Source organism: Pelecanus crispus, chromosome 15 (assembly GCF_030463565.1).
Source record: "Pelecanus crispus isolate bPelCri1 chromosome 15, bPelCri1.pri, whole genome shotgun sequence".
Classification (NCBI taxonomy): domain Eukaryota; kingdom Metazoa; phylum Chordata; class Aves; order Pelecaniformes; family Pelecanidae; genus Pelecanus; species Pelecanus crispus.
This window is the reverse complement of record NC_134657.1, coordinates 5125343-5143596: the sequence shown is the minus strand read 5'-3', so window position 1 is coordinate 5143596 and position 18254 is coordinate 5125343. Positions and strand designations below refer to the sequence as shown.

The window sequence follows — 18254 nt, the reverse complement described above, 5'->3', positions numbered from 1 at the left end:
GCAGTAGTCATTGGTTCCCTCAGGGCAAAGTTCTAATGCCAGGGAAAGATAAATTCTTCTATGTAGACATTACCCAGCCAGGAACTGCAATAGCTCCTCAGGCTTTCTGGATCCAGCTGCTAATTTAAATTCTGTTGAAAGCTGATACTGGACAAATCTGTCTGGGCAGACTAGATTTTGGACTTGGTTCAAGTTTTTTGAGTTTCCAGGGTCCAGCAGGCTAAGGCATGAGCTGGAAAAATATGGGGAACAAACCAAGAGGGGCTGGCTAGAATAATCTGCCTTTAAACTCTTGCTGTGGGGTTGCAGATGAACAGTGCTTGTCTTTAACTCTTTCCCAAAATGTTAACACTCACTCCTCTGCCTCTGAACTGAGCTGAGGAGACAGAACTTGTGCTGATGTGAGGAAAAATAAACCACATCGCTGAAATATGAGATATAATCCCTAAAGTCTTAGATGCCTAGCTCCATACTAGACAGGTGGAGAGTGTTAAGCAGAAACGGCACGGTGTGGTTGCTCCCTGGAGCGCTTTGGGAGATCACCACCGGCGGGCATTGTCTCCCCTTGCTGCTCTTCGTCCTGGCTTCGGCGCTCCGGTAGCAACGGTTCTCACCTCTCTTGGAAGAGATTTACGGTTGCCATTGGTGTGTTAGGATAGACTGCTCTACGGCGTCATTCTGAACGGCCTGCCTTATGCATGCATCCCTTATCCGTAATACTCAGATGACATCCCATCTGTTCATGGGGAAAGCATCCTCTGTCTACAAAATACTTTCTAGACCTAGCACTTGCAGTATTCTCCAGGGAACAGCAGGACACTTCAATTCCTTCTGGAATAACTGTTGAATGTCTCCTAATTTTCCTGCTACAATTTTCATCAGCTACAACCCCCTAGTTAGTTTTAACTTCAGAATTAATCCTTCCTGGAGGATGGATCAAGTGGACTCTGGTCCTGGTCAGTGGGGTGTAGTAATTGGCTTCTTGGAGATCAGCTGGGTGCTGTTAGTTCTTGACCTACTGTGGAAGTTCTTGTGGCCAAAGGTTTGGTCCTTGCCCCGAGAAAGGAAACCAGAATAAATTTCCTTTCTGAGAATTGAACTCATCTTTCTTAGTTAGATTTTCAGGGAGGTTGGGCAGTGGGGGTGTTTGTTTTCTTTTACTATGTTTCAGACTGCTGTGCTATACTTTCTTGACTTACCATGAGCACTGATAGGGCTAGCTGTGATCCGGGGGAACGTACAGGAATTTCATCCTGAGGTTCCTCCCTCTCAAGGGAGAAGTAAAAGGGGTTTGCTCCACTATTACAGTAGGCACATCTAGGCACACTCCAGCTCAAGAAGGTCATTTTGATTCAGCTCACTCATCAGCAGGTCATGCCATGCATTGGAAATTCTTTGGCCAAAAGTGTATGTGGGACTGGCATCAGTTGAGCAATTTTCTAGCTTTATGGGGCTTTCATTCTTCAGTAAAGTGCAATGCATAATGAGACCTCCTAGGAGCATGGTTGGCAAAGGAGTGGGGAGGTGGAGTCTGACACTTGCTAGGACATATCTTTATATATTTCGGGATAGTACTTAAGCTAAATCGTCTGCTAATGCTATCTCCTATGGTCCTCAGATTTTTTTCAGAACTGGAAGCCAGAGTGAGGCAGCATCCTGGGGACCCAGGAACATAATAGAGATGTTTTTTGGTTTGGTTTTTTTTTTTCCTTCTGGTTTTGTCTTGTTGAATTGTGTGTGACTCTTAATACAGTGATGATACTCCGTTGTTATGCAATGGATGATAATGCACTTCTAGCGTGCGGGTAAGTAAGGCTGCTAGTGCTGCAGGAGGGCTCCCCAAGCTGGAGCTAAGCCGATCTCAAGCATTACATTAATTTTAAGCACTAAGTTGTTGCTGCCATCGCCACCGTTTATAATGACAGTGGAACCAGTTTGTGGAGGGGTAGCAATTTAGGTGGTGGTATTTCGTGACACACTGAGAGCATTTTAATTTTTCTTTTTCTTTTTTTAACTAGAAGAAAACTAGTTTGCTAAGTCTTTGCTTTGGATAAGCCAGAAAATTAGCTAAGGGGATATAGGCATTTCATAGAAACATGATTAAGGGATCTTCCTTTAAAAGCAGGAAGAGGCAGATGCTTATTTTATACAGAGCTGGAAATGTTACAGCTGTGTTGCGTAAATGTTACTCTAATATCTAAAGACTCCAAGCAGCTTCTGATGACTTGATGTCTGTGTGGATAACAGATCATCAGAAGAGCAAAATTCTATTTTTAAGCACCAGGATCTCTTAAAGCTGCATAATCTGTGACAAAATAGATTCTTGTGTGGAGTTCAAATGGGCATTACTATTTTCAGGTCTGACATAAAGGCGTACAGTTACAGTTTTTCACCAATTACTGAAGCCTAGTTTGAGACATCAGTTTCCCTACTTTAATTTATTTCAGTCCAGTTTTAAGTTTTCTTTAAAAGGATAACAAAGCAAAAAAAAAAAAAAAAAAGTGGATTTCCATTCACTTTGAAGTTTTTTTGATCTAGCCCAAGATGTTACAAATTTCTTTTTAGAAACAGGGTAAGAAGAAAAAAATGTGCTAAGCTGGCTTCTCTTGACATTTAAAAACCCACTCTTGGTTACCTGCTGCGTGCATGTGAAGTCCTGGAGTCAGACAGCTCTTGGGACTCAGCCGCTGCAGACGAGGCATCATGCTGTGGGCCTGCCAGCCCGTTGAGCATGAGCGCTGGTAGTGAGCCTGGCAGGCGTTTCTTGGAGAGAATGAGTGTGAAACTGCTGTAGCTTGGGCTTTTCATGTTCCTCACTAAAAGGAAGGAGAAAATTATCTTTTTTGTTCATTGAAAACCATGTCGTTGGTGTTGGAGCTTCCTGGATATTTTAAAACTAAACTAAACGTTCTATACTGTATTTTAGAAATGCACTTTAAGTACCTTTTTAAAGAAGATTCCTATATTCTGGGATGCAGAAGGGAAGGGAATAATATTTCCAGACCACTGAGAAAGGGTTGGATTTTTTTTTTTTTTTTTTTTTTTTTGGTCAGTGTCTAATAGTCCTTATTACTGATTAGCAAGCTATTTCAAAGCAAAGACTTTACTTTTTGCTGCTTGTTATCTAATTTACAGGGATTTAATTTTATGTAATGTATTGTATATTTATACATGTGTAACTAATTGCACATTAGATAAGAAAGAGGATTAGCTTTGGAATAACACCCATTGGTACTATCCAATCAACTAATACTGCCTATGCATATGCATCTTTCTGGTACTCTTGCACAGCCTTAGTTTGTGTTAGTTTATACCGTGGTGGTGCGTGTTTTTGTTGAAGATGCAGCTCTTAACCTGCTGCTCAAGGGAAGGATATTAATGCTGCTCTGGAACGGTTTGCTGAATGTACTTTAAAATGGGTCTCTGACGTGTGTGCGTTGCATCTCTCCATTGTGGTTAATAACCCCAATATGTGGTCTGAACTGTACTGTATGTAGCAGGAATGTATTAATTTTGTGCTTCCTTGTTTAAAAACATCAGCTGTTCAAGAACAGGATTGACTTTTTTTTTTGTTCAGAAGGCCATTTATGCGTTCTAAGTATTTGAAATCAAAACTAGTCCAACACAAACCAGATGGCTGTGTCCAATGTTATTTGGAACGGTTTTTAAATTAACAGGATCAGCTGTATTCAGAAAACTGAGGGTATGGAGGTCATAAGTCTTCAGTTTTTAATGTTGCCAAGTTAACGGCCTGATCCTGAGCAGTCCTGAACTACCTCTTGCTTGCCTTGAAACCAGGGACTAGAAGCAGAGGCAGTCTTCAATGATCAGCGCTTCCCAGGATCAGTTCTTAATTTTCCACTCTGCTTGTTCATACTTCATGTGCAGTTGATTAAGGTTCTTGAATTTGGACATTAGCCATGCTGTTGCACTGAAACACGTACTTTTTTTTTTAATCGCGGTCCCCGTTTCCCTGTTTAATCTCTCTGTACACAAGGTACACAAGGTATATGCTGTGTAAGTGGCCTTCTTGAACAAATCTCTTTGCAAACTGATTTCATCCCAGCGAAGGAGTGTATCAGCAACACTGTACATTAATTTCAGGTTTTCATTTTCTTATTTTATTTTGTAAATATATCTGATATTTGGAGCTTGAGTAAACAAAATGTAAATATAGTTCATGTATTTGTACTAATTCTGATCCATTTGCTGTATAGCCTTAGGTGTGCAATGCAGATATCTAACTGTGTATGGTAACCTTGCACCACTGAATTGTTAGTGAACAAGGTGAAACAATAAAGGTACAACCAGTGCATTAGCAGATATAATGTGTGCTCCTTTTATTATGATTTAATTATTAGTATCTTTTATTGAAAACCTGTCCTGAACAAGCTTATGCTCTTGTGAAAAGAAATCTGTCTCGGCTGTTTTTGAGAAAAATGAGAGGCCCTTCTTACCCTTCCTCATCCTTTTCCCTTTTGGTATGTTATGCAGCACTTCCAAGTAGTTTTTGGATGCTTTCAAAAGATTCTTTTGCTTGAAAGATAAGGTTGCCATAGTGCTGCCAATGCTGAACTTGCTTATCTGGGGTGACAGTTAAAAATGACGGGACGTGTGTGAAATCAAACCACCGGCCGTAACAGCACGGGGTAAGGCACCAGCTCTGTGGACACAGGTGTGTCAGGGAGTCCCTCTGAATTGTTCTCGCCTTGGTCTGAAAGTGGAATGTTCTTTGTAGCTTCTAAGGTCCTGGTGAGGTAACTGGACAGGGCATTCCTAAAGCCTTTAAGCCCCACAAAAATGGGCCACCACTCGCTGTCAAACACCTCTCGTAACTAAAACTGCTGCTTGATGGCAAAATACTTTTACCGGGCTGCTGCCTAGATCTGGTTTTTATCAGAAAAGTTATCACGGAAGTCTTGCTTGCTTCTTGCTGCTGTTGCCGAGTCCTTATTTTTTTTTTAATTAGGCACTTGAGTAACCTGTTAACTTTTTCTCTTAGCCTATTTCAGAGAAGCCGCTCGTGGGTTTCCTGCTTTCAGATTCATTCCACTCCCAGTGCCCACAAATAAGGAGGACCAAAAACTCGATGGGTCAGTTTGCTGCCAGTCTTCATGTTCCACATGTGCCGTTAATAGAAAGTAAACGTGCTTAAAATGATTGATGATGCAAAGGTATGCGACTGGCCGCCTTCTCCTAAGCCCCGATGTCATCTTACCGCCGGCAGACGGGCAGGTTTCGCTCCCGCCCGGATCCTCGGCCACCTCCCGCACCACTGGGAGCGGCGCTGCCCGAGGCCTTGGCTGCGGCCCCAGATGCTTCAAGAGCTGAAGCCAGGCACGCAATTCTGTGCAATTAAAGGAGAGAAAGGACAAACCGCGCGGTGCCCGCCGCTCCCGGGCCGGCCGCGGGGTGCCCGTCGCTGCGGCAGGAGGCACCGCTGCAGCCGAGCGCGCGCGGGAGCCCCGGCCCGGCCCGGCCCGGCCGGGCGCGCTGCGGGCCTGCGGGGACGCCTCCGCTCACCCCCTTCCCGTCTTGGGGGCCTTCCCCGACGGCCCCCGCTGCCCGGTCGCTGGGCGCAGCTCCGTCGGCGCCAGCTCCGCGCCGTGTGCTCTGTCCCTTTAAGGGGGCGCGGCGCGGGAACCATCGGCCCATGGGCGGGAGGCGGCGCTCGCCGGCAGAGCCAATGGGCGCGCCCCGCCCCGCCCCGCGCGCGGCTGAGGGCCGGCCGCCGAGCGCCGGGAGACGCCGCCGCCGCCGCCAGCTGCCTCGGCTCCCTCCGCGCCGCCGCCATGGCTCAGTGAGTGCGGGCGGCGCCTCGGCCGCCGGGCCCCGCGTCCCTCGGGCGGCACCGTGAGCGGGAGGGGCCTCGGCGCGGCTGCCTGCGGGGAGGGGGCGGCGCCGACACCGGCTCGTGGTGGCGTGAGGGGCGGGGGTGCCCCCGCTCCCGGGAGAGGCCTTGCGGACCGCTTGCCGGGCGGGGGGGCGCCGTGGGGAGGGAGAGCCGGCCGCCGGCGGGCTGAGGGGGAGGCGGGAGCCCTCCTTGCCTCTCCGCTCTGCCCAGAGGCTGTCTGCCAAACCGAGTTTTTCGGCGGGCCGGTGAGGGGGAGCGGGCGATTCCGTGCGGTCCCCGCGTTTCTGCTTGGCCGGTTCCGCGGGGCGTCCGGGGCGGAGGAGGGGGAGGATGGGGCCCTCGGGGGGGGCTCGCCGTTAGAGGTTCTGCGGCGGCTGAGGGACCAGCGAGGAGAATAAGCCGGCTGGCCGGGAGACTTTGTGACAAAATCCGGGGGCAATCGGCTTTGGAGTCGCGACTGTCGAGCAAGAACTTTTTTCCTGACCCGAGGAACAGAAGTAGACAGGCTGGGTTTCGCTGCGTGCGCGCCCCTTGCAAGCTGAATTAGGCAGCCTCTGGCAGAATATCCAGTTTTCCTCTTTTTCTTTGCTCACCCCAAATCTGCGACAGTTTGTGTTGCAGCAGCGGAAAACTAGCGTTCAGATGCAATGTTCTAGTGCAGCATCTCCTAAACATGGAGCTGTGATAGAGCTGGATCCATCGGTGACGTATTAGAGCCGCTCACGTTACTCTCTGCCTCCTGGTGCAATGTTTTGGATAGCTTACTCTTCTTACTCATCTACTTGTGTCTTGGTGTTCGGGGAGAAATCTGGGTGACTTGAGAGGTGCTGTGTGCCGGCCTCCGGTCCGTCTGCTGGCCTGACTGGGAGCCACGAGGGTCTCTTGCCCTAACAGTCTACGGAATCAGTTCAGGGCATGTGCTGCAGCATTTACAGAAAGGGGTGGGCTGGCCTAGCAGTTGACAAGATCAGAACAGCCTGACCGAGGGTATGGATGCTGGTGCTGGATCACTGCTCATGAGCCTTACCTGGCATTTTTGTTCTTCCATGTTCCAGAGCTGACATTGCTTTGATTGGACTGGCTGTGATGGGTCAAAACCTTATTTTGAACATGAACGACCACGGCTTTGTGGTAAGCAAAGGAAAACATTGTTCAGAAAGGCTGACTCAGTAGAACTTCGGATTGGAGCTGAGCATTTTGGGGTTTGAGGCTTTTTTGGTTCTGGTTTTCGGTTTTTTCCTCCTTTTAGTTATAACCTAGACTGCCCTTTGTCCCGTTTCCAGAGAAAAGCAGCACTGCATGCCTGTACTCAGCTAGCCACCTGATGCGTTAGTTATGTATGATTTTTCCCTGAAGTTTGCTTTGGGCTTGGCCATTAACCGTAGTTTCCCAAGGCACTTGCAAAGACATGCTCCAGGTTCATCCCTGCTCTGTGTCTTTAGGGAAGGTGGAAGTGGGAGAGCACGTGATGTTGAACCTATAATTTGTAGTCTGAGCTAAAGGAACTGTTCTGTTGGCAGCTTTTATTAACATGTTTTCTTGCTCCCTCAGGTTTGTGCTTTCAACAGGACAGTTTCCAAAGTGGATGACTTTCTGGCCAACGAGGCCAAGGGAACCAAAGTGATTGGTGCTCACAGCCTGGAAGAGATGGTCTCTAAGTTAAAGAAGCCGCGGCGCATTATCTTGCTGGTGAAGGCTGGAAATGCAGTGGACGACTTTATCAATAAATTGGTGAGGCAAACATTCTTTCTACCTGCGACTTCTTGCCCACTTTTGGAGAAGTTTTCTCTGGAAGATCTCAGTTATTTGTCATTAACAAGGTTTTGAATGCATGGAGAAAACCAAAACACTGATTTATTTTTGGCAGGTGCCATTGTTGGAGATTGGAGACATCATAATTGATGGTGGGAATTCTGAGTATAGAGATACCACGGTAAGCCTGTTCTCTATCCAAATAAAATACACGTGATTTTTTCTCCTCTGATCATCACAATAGTTAGTCCATAAGATGCCATCTCCCATCTGCTCAGGGAAGGCCAAACTGAGTTATCTCTGCAAAACTAGATCATGCAGCCTAATAAAAAGCAATTGTTACAGTAGTTAAGGAGAGTTCTGTAAATATATTTTTATCGAAGTTGCCCAAATTGTCAAAGAATATTTTTATTTAAAGAGTTTTCAGTGAGATTTGAAAATCTAAGGATATTTATAGATTTGTTGTTATATCTCGGTCCTACATGACCATGGGAAAATCCACTAAGAGAGAACTGCTGTTTTGGTTGTCTTGGTAATGAAAACAGCAGAGTAATTACCTGTTTTTCAAAAAAATAAAGCCTGCTTGTGAGCAGGCTGTAACTATAGAAGTTGTAGAAGTTACGTTAGCATATCTGGGATGCTTACATGAATATCTTGTATTCAGATTGGTTTTTCTGAATCTTAGAAGGGGTGCTGGTGTTAGTCTTTCTGCTTTGGCATCCTGATCTTGGATAAGTGAGTTGGCCAGCCAGAGTGAAAAACAGGTACTAAATGAGGATTTAGCTTGCAGCTCCCCTCAGGGATCTCAGCCTGTGCTTCTCTCCCACTCAGAGGGAATTTGTTTCCCTTATAGTTGCCCATGCTTGCACCTTTACTCTGCAATGAACTCAGCAACTCCACCTTGGGCCTAATCTGCCTCCCCCACATCTTTGCACACCGCATGTATCACCTGACACTTAATTCTGAGCCTTTTCCAGCCTCGGTACTGCTGTTTTCTATCCGGTGCTTATATGGACTTTGTTTTCTCAGCGTGTCTCTTTTGCAAGGGTCTGTGTCAAAGCAACAGGAAGTTTCCTAATGTTCACTTTGGTGTATGTACAAGCTTTCTCTAAGGTTGTCTTCTAGCATGTCCAAAGCAGAATTGAAAACCTAATTTTAGGTCTGAATTGCTAATTTTTGCTTGTAAGGCTCTGGCATTAAAAGAAATGAAGTAACGCTGCTCTGTTCTTTATTCCAGAGACGTTGTAAGGAACTACAGGAAAAGGGCATCTTATTTGTCGGAAGCGGTGTTAGTGGTGGAGAGGAGGGTGCCAGATATGGTCCTTCACTCATGCCAGGAGGAGCCAAAGAAGCCTGGTAAGCCTGAGCTGCTATATTCTTCCTCAGAATGGTCTGTAACAATTGTCTTCTATTCATGTTGAGAGCTGAGGGAGGGAAGGAGGAGGGCGTGGGTGTGGAGAGAACAAGATACGTTGCCATCTCACTTCCTCAAGGCTCAAGATTTCTCAACCTAGCTGGGGTCACAGGGCAGTGCTGAGCTTTCATGGCAGGCAAAACAAAGGCAGGTTTTTCTTCCAGGAATTCACAGGCAAAAGTAGTAACTACAGAAATCTGAAGGGAGAAATGTGTGCCAGGAGAGAAAAGAATTTTGCTTAAATTTTAAAAAAGTACTGTTCTTGATGATGATTTTTCTTTTGGAGCCCTACACACTTGGAAAGCTGTTAACCATGAAACAGGCAGCAGCAAACACCCCTGCACATACTACACACATTATAAAAGCAGACTTCAGTACATGCTTGTACTAACTACTGAATACATTGATTTTTTTGCAAGTTTCTGCCATGCTGCCCTGCTGTTTTGTAGTCCTGTTAGTGTGAAGGACTGTACATCAATGTTCATATTGGACTTTATCCCTGGTTGTTCATTCTCTCTGTAAATGTGGAAAGAAAAGGTGTGTCCGGGCTTTACCTGAGCCTTAGAATCTCTTAAGTCCCTGTCCCTTTGCGTTAGCATTTTATACCAAGATCAGCCTGTTCAAATTCAACGGCACAAAACCAGAAACAACATAACGGTAATCTGCTGTCTGATCATCTTTTTGCCATAAACAGCTCAGTAAAGACAGCTTCTATCTGCCACCCTTAGCTGAACTTTGCCCCCGCCCCTTTCACAGCACCTGCAAGCCCCTGTGCCACCCGTGCTCCTTTCCCAGTGGTCGCTTTAGGTTGCTCCAAACTTGGCACTCTGTAGTGCTCTCCTGTTGGCTAAGCAATGTTTTACACTTGGGGAGCCTGGCAATGACAAAAGCTCCTAATTACTGCAGTAACGCAGATAACTGTATCCTGACTTGCATTTGTGGAGTTTCCTCCCTCCTTCCCTCTCCTCCTCCCGATCACCCTGGATTTTTCTAGCGGCTGTAGAGCAGAATGGGATTTTGTTTCAGCTCTGCCACTGATCCCCTCTTGAGTGTGAGCCATAACCTGCCTCTATTTCCCCATTTCTCCAACGGAGAAGATAGTATTTGGGCTCCTTTAGGTACATTAAGCTTGCCTGCACAGTGCTGTAGGCGTGACATGAACTGTCCCCATTTCTTGCAGTGTCTAGTTCTGTGAAAAGCATACATTTATTTGACATTGCTGTGTGGTGGGTTATCAACCTGCCAGCATGCCCTCGCTCCATGCTGCCTTCTAGCAGGTTACCATCATGCTGATGGGTTTTTTTGTTTGTTTGTTTTCTTGTGGTGTTTGTGTCCTCTGCCTATCTGCTGAGGCATATTATTTCTCCCCACAGGCCCCACATCAAGACCATATTTCAAAGCATTGCTGCTAAAGTGGGATCTGGGGAACCTTGTTGTGACTGGGTAAATACTTATTTGATACTGACCCTAACTTGTGGTTAGATCCATGCTTAGGTAGTTTGGTTGCTGAAGCTCATGCATGCTTGTCCTTATAATATTAGTGGGTTGATTTTCTGGCTGACTGCATTCAATTCAAATCTATCATCTCTGATAACTTATTCCACACAGTGGAAAGCCAAAGTGTTACGGCTGGGTCATGTGCTGTGGGAACTAAACAGATCTGCGAGCCACAGTGTTTTCAGTTAGTACTGGGCTTCCTTCGTTCCTTCCTTTAGGCGGAAGCAAGCCATGGGCAGGTATTAAACACTGGAAGTGGTGACAGCACTGTTGCTGATCACATTTTTTGATGTTTCCTGACAGGTAGGAGATGAGGGCGCTGGACACTTTGTGAAGATGGTGCACAATGGGATTGAATATGGAGACATGCAGCTGATCTGTGAGGCCTATCACCTGATGAAAGATGTGGTGGGCATGGAGCATGATGAGATGTCAAAGGTGATTTGTAGTTTTTTGTGTCTTGCCTTCTTGAGCCATGGTGGCTGTCTGCTGTTGATGGAGGCAGCAGGGTTTGGGTAAAGCTGCTGTATGTACGTGAAGTTAATTTTTCTGACATGCCTTCTGCCAGGGACAGTGCATGATATTCCTGAGCTTCAAATGAACTAGGGAGCAGCAAGCACGTATACCTGAATGTTTATAGAAGTTGTCTGCACTCTCCCATTCTACAGTTCATTTCTCCCCAGGAAGCACCTTCTTGTATAGAAATATGAATTACCTTGCCTGAAAAAAGCTAGTAAAACATTGAGCATTGTCATCAAGCAGGCAAGTCTTGCAAAGACCTTGTTGAAGCAAGTCAATAAGTACGATGTGTCTTGAAAGAGCAGTTGTGTTTCCAGCCTTTAGCGCCTATGACGATAGGCAACAGGACGGGCTATGCCTCTGCCTTCCCAGTTGGAGACGGGATGCTCTGCAGCTCTGAGTCTGGGGTGTGCTCCTTCCCGTGCAGGGCTCCTGTACAACGGCCTTGCAGCAGTGCTGAAATCATGGGTAGATGTGGCAGGGTACCAATAACCAGTAACCGAGATAGCATCACCCCCTTCTGTATGTATACATGTATCAATTAATCAGTTCATATATATAGTAGGTACATAATAAATTGGTGTGTGTATATATAGGTGTGTGTATATGTGTATATATACATACACGTACACTTTTTCTCCTCTTCCAGGTATTTCAGGAATGGAATAAGACAGAGTTGGACTCTTTCCTGATTGAAATCACAGCCAATATTCTCAAATTCAAAGACAGCGATGGCAAATACCTCCTCCCAAAGATCAAGGACAGCGCAGGACAAAAAGGCACAGGAAAGTGGACAGCCATTTCTGCCCTGGAATATGGAGTCCCCGTCACACTCATAGGTAACTGGTTCTTCCATCTGGCCTTGCTGTTTCTACCTGCATGTACCACATCACAGGGAGGAGCACGGTAACACAGTAATCTCGGAAACGAGCCCACACTAGGGCTCGGCTTGCAGAAGAGGTTCTTCTAGGTGTAGCTGTTGCAGTCTTTCTGCCCTTGAGAGCTGTTACTGTTTTTCTCTGCTGGGCTTGTTTTTACCTTGTTTCTCAAATGTCGGTAGTACTGTTGTCATGCCTTTGTCCATGGTATCTTCGCAGTGCTGGTGATGACTCGGTGACAGGTGAACATAAGTGCCGTGCTAGAAGTGTCATGCTAGACTGATGCAACGTTCCTCTCAGTAATCCTCCACCTTATCTGCTACTCCAAATCCCATCATAGCCTTAAAAATGTTTTTTAAAAAAAAAAGAAAAAGGGGGAGGCAGGACACCCTCAAAACTTTGCTGCTTGACCACTGCTTGAGAAGTACCTAGACTTCTCTGAAGGCATAAGAATTATTTTTCAGATATCTACCACAGTCTTCTATTTCTGTGTTTCAGTATAACTTAGTTAACCCAGCATTAGTGTGGCTAAACAGGACCACGAGGGCCAGACTGTATTATGGGTTGAGGAGCACAGACCGATTTTTCTGAGAAGAGCAGCAGACTGCTACCCTATGATGGTGGCTGCTGGTTTTCCACCGCAGCTGTTGATTGTGGTGTTTCTTTATACACTGTGGACTGCTGCTGGTTTTTGTGACTAATGAGGCTGCTGATCCAAAGCCAAACTAAGATGATGGAAATGTATTTTGTACTAGCTTTGAATTACATCCCTAAAGTGTGAGAATTTACCCGCTCACATACATACCTAACAGTCTCGCTACCCTTTTAGCTAACCTGGCCTCTGAATGGAATAGTGACACAGGAGTTGTAATACATCCGCAACACCTTTAGAGTGCTCTGTTACCACAGGTCCAATGTAGACTTTCTCTTTGAGTAAATAAGTTGATTCAACAGGTTCTTTGCTCTCAGATTTGCTTTAATTTTCATGCTTTCGCTACCTTTTTTTCCTTTGCCTTGGCTGGTCAAGTCCTGTCGTATTAGAAGATAAGAAAAACTACATTCAGTAGGCTAAAAGAGAGTAACTACTGTGATAGCTATCAGAGAATGTGGCTGCATTCCAACCACATGTTTTTACAAAACATGTTTTGTAAATGGTTTTAATATTCTACTACAGCTATAGTCTTTCAGTTCTAGGCTTGAAGCAGTGTTTCTTGCGTGCGCGGTTAATATTCTCCTGTTTGGGGTTCTTGCAGAGATCGAGGGTGGAGGAGACACTCCTTGATTAGCCCTCTGCAATGCTGGGGAGCATTGTTAGGTAATGATGAGTTGATAAGGAAGTACGTGCAATAGCCCTTGTGCAAACATGGCCGTGCTTAGGGCAGTTGCTGTGTCTGTGGTTTTACTGCATAAGCGTGACTTGCAGACTTCTTGTAAAAGCAGAGTCATGCTACTCCTGCTTTTTCCTGATTTTGCCCCCCCCACTTCTCCTCCCCAGTGTAGAAGGAAGTTTTTTTGCAGAAATGTAGAGGAGCCAGTTCTGATTTTGATACGGTCTGTTAATCCTACTGCAGAGAGGATCCAGAATCTTATGAAAACATTACTCATTCATCTTTTTTTTTGGTTGGTTTGTTTTGGTTTTGGGTTTTGTTTCTTTTTTTTTTAAATTCACAACTCACTTAAAAGGTGGAAGAAAAGTTCAGTATGAAGACTATAATAAACTTGATTGCTTTCCTTCTATCAGACCCTGGAAAGGAAACCTTTTTTTTTTTTCCTCCATTTAACAATACTGTCTTCAATTGCGAATAAGTACAACTTAAAACAGCATGATTAGGAATTGACTGAGCCAGGTCAAGAGTTTGGCATTCAGGCTTTCTCTTTAGGAGCTGAAGATACTGCTTGGCTAACTCCTTAGCCCTGGCGAATGACATTTACTAAGCTGCTTAGTGATGTTATAAAACTTTCTTATGGGCTTCTTGAATACTGGTGCTATGGGTCTACCAGATTTGTAAAACTTATTTCACCTTATAAGTTAACCTGCTGATTTATTCTTGATTTTAATTGCTCTTATTTTGCATGTGTATATTTCAGAGCACATCTAGTTAATGTGAGTTGGCATTTATGCAATAGCTTTTTATCTTCAAAGCATGATACAATAATTAGTGAAGTTTTCAGCCTTTCCTGTCCCTAGACTGCAGCGCAACACTGTCTGTCTTTTATAGATAGGAAGAGATTTTAAAGTGAATTCTTAAAACTAAGAGCTGGTGAAGGTTCCTGAGGATAATTTTTCATGCAGATGACTTGTGGCGCTTTTTTTTTTCTTTTTTGGTTATCATCCGAAAGCTGTATCAGTCAATATTTACCCCGTGGTTAGGCTGACTGGCAGTTTGGTCCCTCAGTAATGCTGTTGAAAGAATTAATTTGTAGATCCCTCTTCCCCTGTGACTGTTTCACTATGTATGTGGCTCATCATTCAGTGGCGCTCTCACTGTGTGCTTGAGGACAAGTATCTCAGACCTTAACAGCGATGCTGAACTTTCTAATTATCTGCCCTTTCCTACCATACTTAAAGGTGAAGCTGTGTTTGCACGGTGCCTGTCTTCCCTCAAGGATGAGAGAGTGCAGGCCAGTAAGCTGCTGCATGGGCCTAAAATGACTCAGTTCAGCGGGAACAAGAAGGCCTTTCTGGAGGACATACGCAAGGTGAGTCGTGCTTGCCAGTGCTGTATTAAAGCTGCGTATCAAAGCAGGTTTGGGATGTTGTAAACCCTGGTGAGGAGCTCTTGTGTTTACGTTTCATGACAGTTGGTTCCTGCTTTCAGCTGTCCCATTGTGCATTGTCTACTGGTGTCCACAAAGCATAACGTGACCAGTTCCTTTCCTGACCAAAGAACAGTCCTGAAGGAATTCAAGTCTAAGCCACAGTGGGCAGTGACAACTAGCTGGGGTGCAGAGATCATAATTCATGCACAGGAGCTTACTTTTTCACCCCTCGACACTCTGGTCTTTGTAATGGGGATAATGGCTCTTGATCTCTCTCTGTTGAGACCAAACTTTCCAACAATTGGAAAGGATATTTTGGTTCTCACATAGCTGGAATGTGTCTACTGTACTCAACCCTGATAAGATATGGACTAAACAGAGCATGTAGACTGTGAAGTTTCTCATTTGACTTTGTGGGACTTCACTTGGAATGTGAATTTGGTTTTTTTAGGCCCTGTATGCTTCCAAGATTATCTCATATGCTCAAGGCTTCATGCTGCTGAGACAAGCAGCCAAAGAATTTGGCTGGACACTGAATTACGGTGGCATTGCACTGATGTGGAGAGGAGGCTGCATCATCAGAAGGTAATTAAGATGAGGAGGTAATTTAGTTACTGAGGGGAGAAGAGCAGGCAATTTGGTTTATGTGGTGCTAGACTGACAAGCCTAGAGATTTTCTTGGAAAATCCGTGGAGTTAATCTGCTGATAAGATACTGAGAGGCTGTTTCTGTAGACGGCACTGAAAGTTACCAGATGAGGTCAACTTTCTGGTGGCTTAGCTAAGGCAGATTTTCTTTGGTCTTTGTTTTGTTTGCATCTTTCTCAGTGTTTGGAATCTGAGTCTGGCTGAGTCAAATTTTGGCACTGTGAGTTTTGGATTCTGGGCCTTTGTTGGAAGAAGTGAAATTTTATTTGTGGTTTACTTGTGTTCTGCCTAGCGTGTTCCTGGGAAAAATCAAAGATGCTTTTGATCGAAACCCTGAGCTCCAGAATTTGCTGTTGGATGATTTCTTTAAGACAGCTGTTGAAAACTGTCAGGTGAGTTTCCAAGGAAGGAAGAGCATAAAAACAATAGTTTACAGTCTGGAGTTCTTCAGCTTCTTTCCCAGGAGTTACCTTCATGAGTATATTTAAAAATTAAAAAGTAGAGAACATCCTTGAAACCTATTTATACAGCATCCTTAATCCCAAAAATCTCTAAACAATCCTTAAGCTCTTTGGGACTGCGTATGTGGATCTGTACACACATAATGTATGGATGTAGGAATTCATCATCTATGGCTTCAAGGTGCCCTTCTTTAGTAGAACATACCAGTCTTGCAGGATCAGGACAGGAAAAAAACTACATAGTTGGAGCTGGTTGAAATTGAACAAGAAAGTTACTGTGATGAGGTAGGGTGTACTGAGGTCCAAATTAGAATTTTGTCAGATGTCAGGGTTAGTGACCTGTCCTTGAAAAAAATGCCTACAAATGGCTCTTGCCTCTATTTCATCAGAAAGTTGGGGAATGTTAGTTCTAAATGAAGGAAAAAAAGGGGTTGCATCACTGAAGCCCTACTTTATAAATCAGCATCCAGATACATCAAGCCATGAACCGAGGTCTCGTGTAATGCTGCAAGGTATATTTGTACTGGCAGCCTAAAGATAATACAGGAGCAAGCAAACATACAGTCCTTGTTGTGTCATGGTTCTTCTCTTTGATACTAGCCAAGCTACTACTAGAAACTTAAGGTTTCCATTTTACTATTACAGAAGAGCCCTAGGTAGAAATCTGGCAATTCTGAAGAACCACAACCTCAGGAAAAAATGTCTAGCCTGTGTGAACATTCTCATCGCTGCCCTGTATCTCGTGCCTACTGTGCACTTGGATTTCAGTTGTACGGAACAAAAAGCTCTGTTCTGTTACCATTGTTTGCAGTAGCACCAAAATAACAGCGTTCCAGACCCGCCTTTCATTAGACCTAGGTCTGTCCAAACAGTGTCCTGATTTGGACGGAGTTGACAGGCAGAACTAAAACCAGATTATCTGACCAACAAAGAAGTCATATATTGCCATTAATAATTCTTTTAACTGAAGCTGAATATTCCATGCGGGTTACTAAATCAGATGTACAGCTGAAACGAGGATTATCCATGTGTCTGCCTGAAGTATTGTGCTGACCTCTTATGCCCTTGGGTGGGCTGTGGAACATGCTTGCTTAGAGGTCCTGAAAGTGCCCCAGTGTTTGCTCAGTATGTTCCCCACTCTGTTCATGCTTTTGGGATGCGCTGATTACGTTTATGTGAAAGAACAGCATCCTTGCTGGAGGCTGTGGTTTGATTGCATGTGAAGTATGTGTCTGCACTTTTATTGTCCTATTTGTTAACCCTGTCTTACTTGCCGTTATTTTGGATCGACCTTGTTTATGTAAAATCAGGGATCTGCTGCATTTGCTTAGACTTGGTCATTAGATTTCATATAATGTGAAATAGCACATGCTGTTACACTAGACTAGTTCATATGCCTGCGCATATCTTTGAGCAAGCACTGATTAGTTTCTTTCTTTTTTTCTCCCCCCACACCCCCGCCTCCTCTTTTCTTTTCTCCCAGGACTCCTGGCGACGTGTAATCAGTACTGGAGTACAGATTGGAATCCCTATGCCCTGCTTCACGACAGCACTTTCTTTTTATGATGGATACAGGCATGAAACATTACCAGCTAACCTGATTCAGGTAGGTGCCTGAAATAGTGTAGCAGATCTTCTGGCTACTGAAATATCCTCATGTTGTTACTTAAATACTGGTCTAAAGGCCATGGTGGCAGTGTGTCCTAATCACCCCAACAATGTAAAGATAAAAGGCGTAGATTGCCTAATATAATTCTGTTAAACCTGAAATTCACGGCAATAAAATACTGCGAGATGTCTGGATAAAGAACACCGGAGATGCTGGTATGACAGTGCCCTGCATGTGTTAGCGTTCCAGCTGTGAACCAAGGGTAATGAGATCTTTGAATCAAAATGCTTTATAAAGAAGTATCTTTGAACCTTTGGATGTAAATGCTTGTTTTTTAGATTAGTACCTAGCAGAAATAATATACTTGTCTTTCTACAGAACTCTTAATTTCCAGATATTAGTAAATGCTTTATTGCAGCGATTTTGCTAATAACTTTGAATGTTATAATACTGGAGTCAGATCTTATTTCTAGTATTCCTATAGTCAAGTGTCAGTAGGTGCAACTTCCAGCACTCATACGACTGTGATATTCATGTGTCTGTTTTGTGTGTGTGTTCTTATTCTAGGCTCAGCGTGATTACTTCGGTGCACATACATATGAATTATTATCGAAGCCAGGTGTATTTATCCATACTAACTGGACAGGCCATGGAGGAAATGTGTCCTCTTCTGCCTACAATGTCTAATGGAAATATTTCCTCTTGAAGCCAGGATACTGTAGATCTCAGATATTCCTCCTAGAATACCACTTTTTACTGTACTGTGCTAGAACTTGTGTTTGGACACTTTTGTAATAACTTGTGGGTATATTTCATATATATATATCTCAATATATATATCATATAAGAAAGCTAAATAAACT

The 18254-nt window shown here is 44.4% G+C and overlaps 1 protein-coding gene across 1 annotated transcript; it reads left to right on the top strand.

Annotated features, from left to right (window-relative positions):
* The first annotated feature begins 5774 nt into the window (after positions 1–5774).
* Positions 5775–18184, top strand: PGD (phosphogluconate dehydrogenase). Its single transcript, XM_075721464.1, has 13 exons — positions 5775–5800; positions 6910–6985; positions 7406–7585; positions 7722–7787; positions 8844–8962; positions 10394–10463; positions 10821–10955; positions 11686–11875; positions 14484–14614; positions 15126–15259; positions 15614–15713; positions 17266–17388; positions 17959–18184. The coding sequence occupies exons 1-13, from the start codon at positions 5793–5795 to the stop codon at positions 18076–18078; spliced, it is 1452 nt and encodes a 483-aa protein (XP_075577579.1). The 5' UTR covers positions 5775–5792; the 3' UTR covers positions 18079–18184.
* The last annotated feature ends 70 nt before the right edge of the window (positions 18185–18254 follow it).

Coding starts and splice junctions, on each gene's coding strand:
- PGD (XM_075721464.1), top strand. Junction 8,963..10,393: donor GGAGGAGCCAAAGAAGCCTG/GTAAGCCTGAGC, acceptor TTCTCCCCACAG/GCCCCACATCAAGACCATAT. Junction 11,876..14,483: donor AGTCCCCGTCACACTCATAG/GTAACTGGTTCT, acceptor CCATACTTAAAG/GTGAAGCTGTGTTTGCACGG.